Below are 13,608 nucleotides of genomic sequence, written 5' to 3' on the forward strand. Positions count from 1 at the left end.
CCATCCATTTCTGTAGGCGGCAAATCTCACTTTTCTGGTTGAGGTTGTGCTGGATTTCCTATTAAAATCCACAGGAATAGATTGATTCTGGCAAGAGCTTTAAAAAGTTATAGAATGTTCCTTGTAGTGGAGCTGTACTCTTCCGTGGACACAGGAAGCTGCAAATAATCAGAATTTATTTAAAAAATAACCTCTTTAATAATGAACTAATGAACAAATGGGATTAAAAGCATTTTTATAGGGTTAGCTTCATATTTATATTTAATATATAGGGAGTCTTACTAACTGAAGATGTTCTTTTGGATTTTTGATTTGTTTCAAGTATTTAATCTTTCTAGGATCTTTAACATAAACTCAACAATCATGATTATTAGGAACTGATAGATAATCCGTTTCTGTAATGAAATCATTTGGTGCATATGGACACGCTTCATGTCAATTCAACTGTGACAGAATGCGTTGAGTTCTCGGTTGAACATTGTCTGCTTAAAGATGAAGTGCATCAAATTGAACACTGAGTCTTTCTTTTTTAAATAGCTTGTATACAAAGTGAAAGCAAACACTATTTTAGAGAGACTGGCCTCAGCTTCTATCGGGAGTTATGGTCAAACTGTCTGGTTAGATCTTGTGAATGAAGCCAAAGAAAATCTGCAAAAAATTCAGGTATGCTTTTGTATTCTCTCTTCCTTCCGTACTGTTTTAATTCAAATTATAAAGGCACTTTGGTTACGGAAAAAATTTAAATCAACTCCAACAGGATAGCCAGTTTGTTGTGGATTACTGCATAAATGCTCCATGGCCGCTATATGAAACAACTCAAGAAATGTTAAACTACGCTAAAGTCAGGGTAAGTTCAGGGACTTTGTTTCTTCAAATCGGATTTCTTATATCTACTTATTCCTATTACATGCTTCTGTACAACTTGAGGGGGATGTTTGCAACAGAATAACAGTTATTCAAAAAGTAAATGTGTTATAGATTGTATATTACCAAACAAGAAGAAGCAGCAAAGCTTGTTCCAATCTAGTTCCTGCTGTTAACAGCACACATGCTGGTTGTGTTAACTAAAAACAGCAAAAAAAAAAAAAAATTGCTTCTAGGTGTACCTGCAGTCTGTGGGCTAATTATCTAGATAACTTGTGTATGTGAAGGGATTTTTTTTTTTTTTAACTGCTTTCTGCATGAGGGCAAAAAAGGGTTTGCAGCCTTACTTTCACATCAGAAAGCAGGTTTTACTTTTGAGTAGCAGTCATCGTAAATTCCTTTTAATTTCAGGACTAAAAAAATCAAAATATGTTTTTATTTGTTTTTCTCCATCATTTCAGTCTTCCCGCCTAGAACTAGAGCAGAACTAGAGATGCACGTTGTATGTCTGATCCTCCATGCGTGCAGAAATCCAATCACAGCCCAACATTGTAGAATAAAGCCTGCAATATACAGAGGCGCTAGGTTTTTGCTAGCGTCCTCATTGAATTCATGCTACTGTGTCTGATACGTTCTGCAGCAACTGGGTTGTCAGCCAAATCTTCCTGTATTTGTTTCAGATCTTGAAGAGAGATGATAGAACCATTGCCCCATCACCTGATGGGGCTTTAGTATCCGTAACTGAGGTGAGGACAAACTTTGCAGCCCTGTATTACCATGTGGTAAACAATTATGATGGAGAGTTTTAAAACTGTACTACTGTCTAACTTTTTAAAAACTTAAGTATTATATTTGAAAATGAGAGTGAATCACAATACTGACAGCTTTCAGAATTAAGTGATTCCTTCAGCCATAGAAAGGTTCATTTTTGAGTGTTCCAGAATTAGGAGGAAGAAACTTTCTTAGGGGCTTTTAGTTATTTATTTTATTTCTTAGTTAGTCCTGTTGTATACTGGACAGCTTTCATCCAGCTTCGAGAAGAATCAATGTAAACTGTTTATAAGAATGAAACATTGGATTAATTTTTTATTAGATAAACTGTATTACATATGTAACTAACTGAAATTCTTGAAGACTCTTTTCCCACATCCTTCCTCTTTATGGTGGTTATTCTAACCGTGTATTACTGCTCTTCAGTAATCCAAATATTGATCTTAGTTTCATGTCTGCATACAGGTGTTGAGAGCTCAGGCAAGGCTTACCACTTTCTATGGAGCCTTTGGACTAGAGAAATTCAGGTTTGCTTTTTAAGACTTGTTAAGATTGAAGGTAAATTTAATTACAATGGTCAAAATATCTGCAGCTGAAATTAAGATTTTTAAACTTGTAAAGTTTACTAAACTTTAAATCCTTTTTTTTTTTTTTCATGAAGTTTCCCTTCCTCTACTGCAGAGGATGGGAAGTTGAGCCAGCATATATGTTGAAAACATGTATTATCTACTGCACAAGAACTATCCTGTGTAATTTTTTTTAATGTATATTGGAGGGGTGTAATCCCCCCCCCCAGTTTAACACTGCCCTTATCTCTTATAGCACATAGCACTAGCTAGAAAAGGTTTGTGGGTTTGTTTGTTTGTTCCCTCCCCTTTTTCTTTTTAATGTTGACATATAATAATAGATTTTTTTTCTTCCTCTTACTTCTAGTGGTATTGCTTGGACGGAATTCTTGAATAATGAAGACATTTTCAAGAATATCCTTTTTCAGCTAGAAGAAGGAAATTTACCTTGTGCACAGTACCTTTGGCTTAGGCATCAAGTAAGAGGACATAGGCATCTCTTTGGTGTGTATGGAGGGTGTTAAGTCTCTTAAACTTTCCAGCCTAACTTAATAGAGTCAGATTGATGCTGTTATGAAACAGCTTGTCAAAGAAGCAAAGGTCTATGACAGCATCTCATCTTTTATCACAATGATTACCTGCTCATGCTTGGAAAGCTGAACTTATTGGTTTAAGAATGAACTAGTATTTCTGATGTCAGAAAGCATACTTCTAGGCCTGAAGGACAATAATTTATTGATTCATGTTGTGACTTATTCTGTGGTGGTTGTAATCTTATGTTCATCTTCTTTGGAGCCCAGCTCTTGGTAACTTACAGAATTTTTAAGTGGCATTTGCTGGCTACCTTGCAAGTCTTTTAAAAACAATCACATAGACTCCTTACTCTGAATGACAGATTCATAATAGTGGCTGCAGGCTATTATATTATGTAGTGCAGAAATTTCAGGTCTGTGTCTCTTTTTTTTTTTTTTTCTTAGTAAGATAGAACTATAAGATGAATCTTAAAGTAGAAGTATGGTTGTGCCACCATAATTAGCAAAAAATTTTGCTTCAGTTGGGTCATGTTTAAGAAGACCTTACTCTAGTTTTTCTGAGCAGACTTTTTAGGGGGAGGTTTTTTTTTTTAATTCCTATCTATGCATGTTGAGATTTTTCTCTTTGCCTTTGTGAAATCTACTGTTTCTTTGTATTAGTGAAACAGTGTTAAAAAGTATCCAGTAAACCTCTACAAAGTATCAAACAAACTCCGTTAACCTATAAATTGTTCTGTTTTAGGCAGATTTTGAAAGCAGCTTTGATGAGAAAATGCTAGAGAACCTGCTTAATGCCATCCATGTCACTGTTCCTTTAAAGGAGCTATGTTTGTGGCTTAAAAATGTTGTGATTCCTTTCTTAAGAAGAGTTGTGCCAAAGGGACAGGTAAGACTACTAAAGAAATGTCAGTACAGACTTAAGAAATACAGAATGTAATTTTCTCAGACTAAGACAATTTTATGGTCAGACCTACAAAACTTTTTTAAATGTCAGAATCCTATTCTTGCCTTTTTTTAAATTTTTTTCTCCTACAGTTTTGCTTTAAAAGAACTCATTTCAAATGTAATTTCTAATAGCAAATTTTGTTTTGATAGATAATATAACTCTATAACTGTACTTATTTCAGAAAATATTAGCAAAATGGCTGGAACAAGGTGCTCGAAATCTTGAATTAACTGATAAGGTCAGTCAAACTGCAGAAACTTTGCGTGACTTGTATTCCTATGCGTGTAATATAGCTTGCTAATGTCAATTATTTTGAACAGGCAAATTGGCCAGAAAATGGGCTCCAAATGGCAGAGACTTTTTTTACAAGTAAAAATCAAGGTGAAATGGGAATGACAACTTTTTACCAGTGGAATCCTTTGGTAAGAAAGGTGGCTGATACATAATTATTTGATATTAAGAAACTTCTGAACGTACTCTCTGTGCTAGAATTGGAATGCATGACAATTAGATCACTTGTTTTTGGTGAGGAATGACTGAATTCAGTGAAAGGAAGTAACTGAGTTCCAGTCTTATTAGGTTCAAATTTTTTTTTGTTTTTTTTTTAAATATCAGTGCAACATTAACACCGTTAAGTGTATTAATAGTCTAAACATGCATAATATACCTGAGTGTTTTGTAATATACAAATAAGCTCACATACTACAAAAACCTTAAATTCCAGTAAAGATCCTCCATGTGAACTTAAATCAGAAACGTTTCATCTCTATCAAAAATTTCAGGGTTTTTTGCTATTAACCATATGCTATAGTCTGGAGAAAATAGGTATCTTTAAAATCAGCTAGCCGTGAGGTTATGGATATTGAGTTACGTAAATACAAATAAGTCGTGTATGTTATGTATGCTAGGTATACCAGCATCTACGAAAGTGGTAGTAAGAAAGTGGAAAACTGATAAAGCTTAAAGCTAAACAGCTGTACTGAAAAAAGGACGTTCTGTATTAGTTAAATCTACATTCTTAAATTTCTGAATCCTACGTGTGAAACACCTAATGGAACAAAGAGAAGTTTCCTCTATTAAGTTGCATTTTCAACAGGTGGCTTAAATTTATCATTATATGCCCTATGAAGGTAACAGTTCAGCACAGAGATCCATAAAGTATGCAAAGCATAAAAATTATATGCAAAGTTTCTCAGAAAATCAGAGAAAAAAAATAGAGCGCCTACCCCAAAGAAAGGGTCAATTGTAGGTGTGTTGCCCTTGATAGCCATTTGTCTAATCTGTAAAGACTTTCTGTGAATGAACTGCTCATACCCCTTCCGTATGCAGGATGTTCCAGTGTTGCACTATCCTTATCTTTAGAGTTTTTTTTTTTCCCCCCTCCTTAACATCTTACCAGAAATCCTTGCTACGTTGTAAGTTGGTTATCCTTATACCAGAGATGTGGAAAGCAAATTATTTTCTTCCCCTTCATGACAGCACTTGACTGATTTGAAGACTGTAGTAAGTCATCTAATGTTTCCTTTATGAATACTGTTTCAGAGATGTGGTGACTGTGAAGAGGTACATCGGTTAAGGAAGCTGGTAAATGATTTACAGGAACTGATAAATCTGTACAGAAAATACAATTGCCGGCTGGCGCTCTGTGATTTTGAGAAGGTAATTCTGCAGGCACTTCAAAAACAGTGCTTTTGAGCAGTAGGTATTTCTGAAAAGGAGAAAAACATTTTAGGATAGGATTTGAAGCTAGGCAGAACAGGAATCCTGAAATTTTCATTTAATCGGTTAATTTTGTGTTCATAATTGGATAAGACTTTTTGATACACTGTGTTATAAATTTTATTAAATAGGGGGTATAAACACATAATTTGACATGGTACTAAGAAAAAGTATGACTTAAATCCCATTCGTTTGCAATTCATGACAGGTCAGATGTACTGAATCCTGGCACAGGCATTAGCAACAGAGAAATTAGAGGTACAACTGAACAGTTCAGGGCTTTATAAAAGGAAGATGTTGGGTGTTTGCTTTTATTTCAGCTAAACAGATGCTATTTCACAGATCTTTCAGTTGATTTAATTGGGCAGTGGATGTTAAATTAGGCTATTGGAGAAATAAAGGATCATATTCTAACACATATTATGTTCTAATTTGCCATTGTTCTGCTTGCTGCCCAGGAAAACGCGACTACTATTGTTTTTTGCATGTTTGATAAAATTTTGGCACCAGAGCTTGTCCCCTGCATTTTGGAGAAGTTTATAAAACCCTACTTGCGTGAACATAATCTACAAAAAGATGAACTTCTTTTACAGTACATAAAGGTATTCATATTTTCTCTCTTTGGAAGAAAGCAGGAGTAAGCAGGAAATTAAGTCTGATTTGGCCAAACCATTTTTAGTTACATTTGAATTTTAGGACCAGCTTTCAGATTAGCTTACTTCTGTTAATAAACTTATTGAAAGTTACTATTTCAGCAGTGGGGTATTAACAGATACAAGAGAGAATAGCCAAATCTGTCCTTTAGTATCCAAAAACCTTTTCATTATTGTTTGTATCCTATTATATTCCTGGTTTTTCTGTGTTCAAACATCCTAATTTTCTTTATCAAAATATCCAGGATTTGCTAGAACGCTGTCGTACACGGTCTACTTCAGTATTTGAAACTGCGTGGGAGGCAAAGGCAATAGCTGTCGTTGGCTGCATCTCTGATATAGATGTAAGTATGTTTTACAAAATAGTCATTACATGGCTCTAATATATTAGTTCAGAAAGAAAAACAAGATTTTTATCTAAGTACAGTGAGTGGTATGAAGAGGACCAAATACTATGCTGGTTTTTTGTTTGGTTGGTTTTTATTCCATCTTTAATAATCTTCTCCCATGTAATGTTCTTTGTTTGATCTGATGGCATGCATATTTTCTTTATCTTGGAGTGGTTTGTTTCTACTTCATTGCCACTTTTGGCGAGCAGTTGTGGAAATGGCATTCAGCTAACGATTGACCACTCTCAGCACCCAGGATCATTAAATGAGGTCCGGAATTGTGGTAATATGGAGAATGGTCAGTGAGGTAGCATCTTGCTTTATTGTTGAACGATTCAAATTACTTAGGTTACTTTCGTTTTGTATATCTATCTGTTTGGAGATATTCTATATCACCTGCAGCATTTTCTTTAATAACAACATTTGAAGGTGCATGAGCAGCTGTGAAGTTTATAGTAAGTACTATACACTATAAGCTATATACTTGAAATGTTATAGTGAGGTGATTTAATGAAGTTAAAAAACAAGTCAAGACACATACCTGTAAATTAATTAACTTTTTCCTTAAAAAAATGAAAGAGACTTTGTAAGATATTTTACATGATTAAGTATCTTGCTAAAGATAGGGAAAATGTTCTCAGATGTGTCTTAAACAAATGTTATAGAAACTTTGAAATAAGGACATGCTTACAGAACTTAAAGCATAGTTTTGATGATATCACATGGAAAACTCGCCAATTCGAGCGCGTATGAAGCTCAAGCTCTATGATGTCGTAAATGACTGCACTAATTTGACACATCGTATTAGGATAATGATATTCCCTTTATGCAAGTGGAGATTAGGCCAGGAAATAAAATGCTTATCTAAATGAATCGCATGTGAACAATGCTTCAAGAGATTACCTGATAGCTTATTTTGGAAAAATTAATGTCTTTGTTTCCTTTTATAGCTGAAATTTGACGCAGTTCTGCAGATAATGCATGGTGCAGTGGTACCGTGGAGCGCAGCAGTGGAGCTGCTGGTAAAGCAGCATTTGGAAATGAATCATTTCAAGTAAGGCAACATCCCACACTCTACATCTCAACCGTCAGATGATTCTATGTACACTCTCAACAAGAATTTTTCTTTTTTGGGGGGGGTTGGAGGGGGGGTAACAAATGTTATGCATTCTCTGATGTATTATGATTATATCTAAGTAGCAAGGAAATGAACAATGGTTTGATCTGTCCACAGAGTAAAGTTATTGCAGGAAAGTTACCAGCTGATGGAGATGAAGAAGCTTTTGCGAGCCTATGGGATAAGAGATACTAATCTCTTAAAGGACAAGCAAATGATAATGGTAAATGATCAGTACCCTCTCATGACTTCTATTAAGGAAAAAATCTGCACGCTTTTCTGCATGTATTTGGATGAGATATTAGAGGCCAGATTTTGCATAAGAACTTAGCAGCTGGTACCTGCCATCTGTTATCAACGCCTGTCTGCTTGTATGGTTGTGATTTCCTTGCACTGTCATTTTTTTTAACAAGATACCTACATCTGAACGTATCAGTCAAGAATATTTTAAATCCAGTCTTTAGTCTGTTTTCAGTAACTATGTGAGTTTGGTTTGGTTTCTTTATGCTTGGAGTAAACTAATCTTGTTCTGCATACTTGCCTGAAAGCCAGGTGATTTTTAAGCAATTTTTATTTAAGAACTAGAAGATCTCAGATAGGCTAGCACTGATGATCTAGTGCTTTCCACAAGGGGAGGGGAAAGAAAAGAGGGAGGGGAACTAAAGAAATGCCAGGCTACAAGCTCTTAAGCCTTCCAGTCTGATTTTTCCTAAAGTCACTGCATACAATGTTTGAGGATTTTTGTTTTCAGTGTCTCTCCTTTAACAGGGAGAAAATACGAGCATTCCTGGAAAAGTGCTTTGCCATCTTGTTGTGCTAGATGAGGTCCCTGAATTTGGAGAGTTCCTAGTATAATTTGCACATCTATACCAACATACATAATTCTCTTTTTTTCTAGCCCAATCCCAGTTAAGATTTGCCTGTAGATAAAATTTGATTGACTTCTAGGTAACTTGCTTGGTATGGGCTGTACAGTTACAATGCAGAATCATTTTATACGAATGACTGACTGTGTCCTGTAACAAGCTAAACTCCTTGTCTGTTTTCCTCTTACAGAGGCTGGTGAAATACATTCTTAAACAAGATACCCCTACTTCTTTAGAAGATGCTTTGAAAATTGTAGCAGCATATATGTTGCCCACTGTGGAAGTCTACATTCTGAGAATGATAGACCTAATCAACAAAGAAAGGGTACTGAAATACTTCATGTCACTTGATCTCAGTATTTAAGGACACTGTGCCCTGTTTTCCAAAACAGTGGTGATGGTTGTACTATTTGCTGAAGTCTTCTACACAGTTTTCATATTTGTATTTTATTACAGTTCTATTGTACACATAACTGCCTATACTTAGCATTGAAAATAAGACCTTTATCAGAGTTTTAAACATAGTGAACCCTCCTTTATTTCCCACGAAAAAGGATAAAAGCAATGTCCCATATACGTAAGACGGGCTTTGAAGTAAAGTATGCTACATATTTTTCACATGCGTTTTTGCTGGAATTGCTTTTGAGCAAGTTGCTTTCTTGCTAACAGGAAACAAAAAATTTCTGAGGTGGTAATGCAGTTTGATACCCCACATCAATACATAGCCGCTTCTCTGATATTAAGGGTGCCTAAGTGCTGTGTATACTGCAGGCTGTGTGTCTTGTGATGCTGGGTGTTGAACGTTCAAAGCATAACTTTGTTGTTGCATCCAAACAAAACAGGTTGCTTTTCCATACAGCCTTCTGTCTAGAACTGTTAATTTTAAGACCCAGTTTAGCAAAAAAAAAAAAAAAAAGGAAAAAGAAAAAAAGAAAAAGAAACAAAACAAAACAAAAGCCTTATATAACCTTTAAATTGCATCAGTGTCTTAACTAGAACATTTAACTTAGCTGCATTCCAATAGATGTCTTTAATTACTGAATTGGTGATTACGTCTATAATCTGTGGTTATCCCTAGTTATGTTATTATAATCTCTTTGACTTGAAGAATAGGAGGCTTCGGATCAAATTAACAAACTGCAAAATAGTTTCTTATGTTAACACTTCATCGTATGCACAATTCTCAGTAGTCATACTGTTTTAGAAGCATTGCATAAATGCCAGTGAGTTATTTTGTAAGACTGAATTTTTAATCTGCTTTTTATCACCCTCAGCAAATAAACACATGGGTTTTACTGAAAGCGTCATAGCTTTAGTGAAAATTATTCCGGGGATTTAAGGGAGTCATGTCATGGTAAATGTATTTTATGAAGATATTTGAAATTCATCAATGGAGCACAAATCTTATCGACGGGGCCATCACACAAATATTGTGCTGAAGTAGATAAACATGCATAACTTGGCTGTTAAGAAAGTTAAACCCTTCCGAAAGCAAATGCTTTTTTTGTTTGCTTACTTCTGCTTTATTTATTTATTTATTTATTTCCTGCAGGGAGAGGAATCTCTGACTCTATTAAAATCTCTGACTCTTACTGAAGCTGAGAAAGTTGCAGAGAGACTAACTGTATGGGGAACGCTGGTACTGCAGAATAAAGCAGATAATTCTGAGGAGGTACTAAGTCTTTTCACATCATAAAGTGCATGCATTAACTATTCTAAATACTCTTCTTACCCAGATGCTTTTAAAAAGTTAGGGAATGAAAATGTAAAAGCTATGTCTTGCAGCAAAGAGGGCTGAGGAACTGACCCTGCTTTAAGCAGAAGGCTGGACTAAGTGATCTCTAGGAGTCTCTTCCAGCCTGAATTATTCTGAGTCTATATACTGTAAAATTACTTCATGTTATTTTTAAAGGCATATCCACACAGTGGCACCACCATCTGCATTCTGTGAATATTTTTGTAAATCCTACCTTATTATTACATCGTGACTCTTACATATTTTCCAATTCTTACTTTAGTTTCTTTGAAAATATGTATTCAAAAATTGTAGGAAGTGTGGCAAAGCCACACAAGCACCAAAGAGGGATGAAGCACCACAGTTGACAGTGCACATTGTTAGCTTGTTAACCACAGAAGAGGATTTTTTTTTCAACAGTTGTTTTAGAGGGTTATTCTGGGAAGAAGAAAGAAGAACAAAGGGGGAAGAGTGAAGAATTTCAAAATTCCTGTGAGATCTAACAGACTAGTGGAGTACATATATATTTTATAGTTGCAATATATATACTATTTCTATAAAGGATGCATATTTACAATAAATTTCTGTTCCCTTGCTTTTCAACTGATAGTATTTTAGAGGTGAGAATTGTTGCTCAAGATATTTGCAGAACACTGCATAATATTTTAATAGAGTGAAAGCCCGAAAATCACTGCCTGTTGCTGGCTACTTTTTGACTGAAACAAAACCTTAACATTTCCCTTTTCTTCAGCACAAAACACAAATGTTTCTGACAAAGACACTTGTGGAAATCGTTAAATTCCTGTTTAGCATTCAAAAAGGTAAGTTATAACTTGCAAATCTTTTATTTTGTTTGTAAGTGGAGTCAGGAAGTAATTGTTTTTCTCCCCCAACAGAAAATCCTCTGAAAAAAGATGAATGTAAAGCAAGCCTAAAAATGTTCGAAACACTTGCTACCCTGCAGGTAGGTATTTTCTTAGTTTCAAACTACTTTTGATTTACTACAGCTGTTTCAGTTGTTCTTATAACATGGATGATATAAAAAATTATTTGTATTTACAACTCTTATGCAAAAGGTATTTGTAGCCTTACAATCTGTTTGAAGTCGGTGATACATCTATGCTGACAAATTAAAGAGCGACAGCTGAAGTTTCCAAGCGCTAGAACTTAGCTGTCCTCTTAAATTGTTAGCATACCTGACATGCGAACTAGTACAATTCTAGACAATTCTCAGGCACAGCACTGGGCTTAGAATCAGCCAGAGATCATTCTTAATAGACCCTTTGGTTGCTCCTGTTTTATGCTTTAAGACTTTGCTTAATCAAAGACTGAATCTGCTTAACTTGTAAAAATACAAATTTAAAAAGAGATTGAAATCTATGCTTTAAGCTCAGGTCTTCTGCTGTTGCATTTTTTCCTTTTTAAGTGACTCTATCATAGGCTGAATCACTCCATCATAGAAGCTGAAGCCATGTCTTGCTGTTAATCAAACATTGATCACATTGCTTTACAGTATTTCCTAACCATATCTCTGCCTTGTTAGAAAGGATGTGACTAAAGTTACTTAGACATTCAGCGTGCAACGCTGTGGTTCTGCCAAGAAGTGACAGAATTTCATAATGTCCATTTTTAAAAAGTGTTCCGTTTAAAGCAAAAAGTTGGATCGTTTCCCAAAACGTCTCGATTGGTCTTGTTATGGTTTGTAAACTTAAATTATTTAGTACCGTATTTGAGGAAGCAGCATCCTCTAATATTTTTACTTTGCTTATCTACTACCAAGCAAAATTCTCTAATTTATTAAACATAAGTCTTAGCAATGGGTAGAAACTAGTAAAATCAACCTTTTACTGAAACTATACCTATAAGAATGAAATAAGAAATAAAAGCATTTTAACAAAGGCAACAACAATTTCCAAAGGAAGCCACATAAATACAGATTTTTTTTTTTATTATTATTTTTTAGGAAGATTTTGATATCTTTCTTTCAGTCAAAGATTTTAGGAATCCTTCACTGATGTCTAGGCTTCTTGAGGAGCACATAAAAGCTTATGAAACTGTCAGATCTCTGTCAAAGTCTAAAAAAGCACAAACAATGAATTGTGATTCAGAAGATGGTAAAACAAAGAACCGTTCCACTGGATCAAGGCTATATAGACTGGCTTTGCTTCTGCAAAGGACAGAGCAAGAACTGGGAGAAAAACTGGCCTTGAGAGCATTAGATGCTGGAAGAGTTGAAGACGCTATGAAAATATGCAGGTAAAATTGCAGAAATTTTCAGGAGTTTAGTTATTTTAATGGACTTTCTGTTTCTGATACTTTGTAGAAGTAAGTAGATAAAGAGCAAAGGAAAGTTGTTTTGGTGGGGGCTTTTTGTTTTCTTTTGCCTTTTTCCTAAAAAAAAGAAGAATGTTTAAGCAATATGCTATTCTTCTGTAGAAGATTAAGTCGTTGTGTTGCGTTCTCTGAAAGCTGTTGTCATTTTTTGCCATAGCATGATTACTAAGTAAAAAGACTTCTCACAGTTTTATAACAAGGTAAGTAAGGCATCTTCACCACAATATTAAATAGTCGTCGTGAGAACTTTTCAGCTCCTGCAAGTGGAAGAAAACCATTGTACGCTGGCCATACAACATGACGGTTTTTAGCTGGTCTGTACCCCATGCTTAGGTTGTCAGCGTAATATTACTACCCCCCCCCCCCCGCCCAAAGAGAAAAATCGAATGAAAATGTTAAATGTATTCCTTATTATCAATAGTGTGTTATATATCTTTCAGTATTTATCTCTAAGGCAAGCTCCGTTGTACTTTTTCAGCTCAAAGATGTTTTAGCTGGAGTGAATTATCTAGATGAAATAATTAAAACATAATTTGTTTCTATTTGGTGCCCTTCTATGTTTTTATGTGCCTATGGCCTAAAAGAAAGGCTTTTTTTTTTTTAATCCCTTTTTTTAATAGGGAGTTCTATGAAAATCACTGTAACGAAGAAACAGGGAAGCTACTGTTTTCAGCATGTCAAAGGCTTTGTCATATGTTAGGAGCTGATGTTCCAATGATCACCCCTAAAGATACGAATCTTCCAGCAGTGATCTATGAAATGGCTTGCCAAGCAGCTACCATATGCAGTCCTGGTAATTAATTACTATTTTGTTTGTGTTTCATGTTGGGAAACCGTCTTTCTAAACAACTTTGTTTTCATTTTCATTTGAAAAAAGTGAACTTCTGCATATTCCTGTGCAAAAATAGGTGATGCAAAAAACTGTTTTATTTTGATAGGGCATATGAGCCTTCCATTAATAGCATGCGAATGATATTAATATTTTTACAGATTTGCTATTAGACTCTCTGGAACTATGTAAATATACTTTGGCTGCCAAGGATATTTACAGACAATGCCAAATAGAAAACTGTGGATTTACAGCAAAGGTAATTTCTTCAAACTTAAAGATATAT

General features: G+C 35.0%; 1 protein-coding gene across 4 annotated transcripts in view; it reads left to right on the forward strand.

The window, feature by feature from the left end:
• The window catches only part of KNTC1 (kinetochore associated 1), a 41,528-nt gene that overhangs the window by 8,372 nt on the left and 19,548 nt on the right, over positions 1-13,608 (forward strand). For all 4 annotated transcript variants that reach the window (XR_011135062.1, XM_068911094.1, XM_068911095.1 and 1 more), the window contains 20 exons: positions 538-663; positions 758-847; positions 1,545-1,610; positions 2,101-2,162; positions 2,569-2,680; positions 3,477-3,620; positions 3,862-3,918; positions 4,001-4,102; positions 5,223-5,339; positions 5,858-6,001; positions 6,298-6,396; positions 7,392-7,495; positions 7,676-7,781; positions 8,615-8,749; positions 9,977-10,096; positions 10,911-10,980; positions 11,056-11,123; positions 12,123-12,415; positions 13,114-13,286; positions 13,484-13,581. Coding sequence is in view for 3 of the 4 variants with exons in the window: in XM_068911094.1 (XP_068767195.1) it covers positions 538-663; positions 758-847; positions 1,545-1,610; positions 2,101-2,162; positions 2,569-2,680; positions 3,477-3,620; positions 3,862-3,918; positions 4,001-4,102; positions 5,223-5,339; positions 5,858-6,001; positions 6,298-6,396; positions 7,392-7,495; positions 7,676-7,781; positions 8,615-8,749; positions 9,977-10,096; positions 10,911-10,980; positions 11,056-11,123; positions 12,123-12,415; positions 13,114-13,286; positions 13,484-13,581 (2,286 nt within the window). In the remaining variant the exon portion in view is untranslated. The remainder of the gene's footprint in view (positions 1-537; positions 664-757; positions 848-1,544; positions 1,611-2,100; positions 2,163-2,568; positions 2,681-3,476; positions 3,621-3,861; positions 3,919-4,000; positions 4,103-5,222; positions 5,340-5,857; positions 6,002-6,297; positions 6,397-7,391; positions 7,496-7,675; positions 7,782-8,614; positions 8,750-9,976; positions 10,097-10,910; positions 10,981-11,055; positions 11,124-12,122; positions 12,416-13,113; positions 13,287-13,483; positions 13,582-13,608) is intronic.

Source organism: Struthio camelus, chromosome 17 (genome assembly GCF_040807025.1).
Source record: "Struthio camelus isolate bStrCam1 chromosome 17, bStrCam1.hap1, whole genome shotgun sequence".
Classification (NCBI taxonomy): Eukaryota; Metazoa; Chordata; class Aves; order Struthioniformes; family Struthionidae; genus Struthio; species Struthio camelus.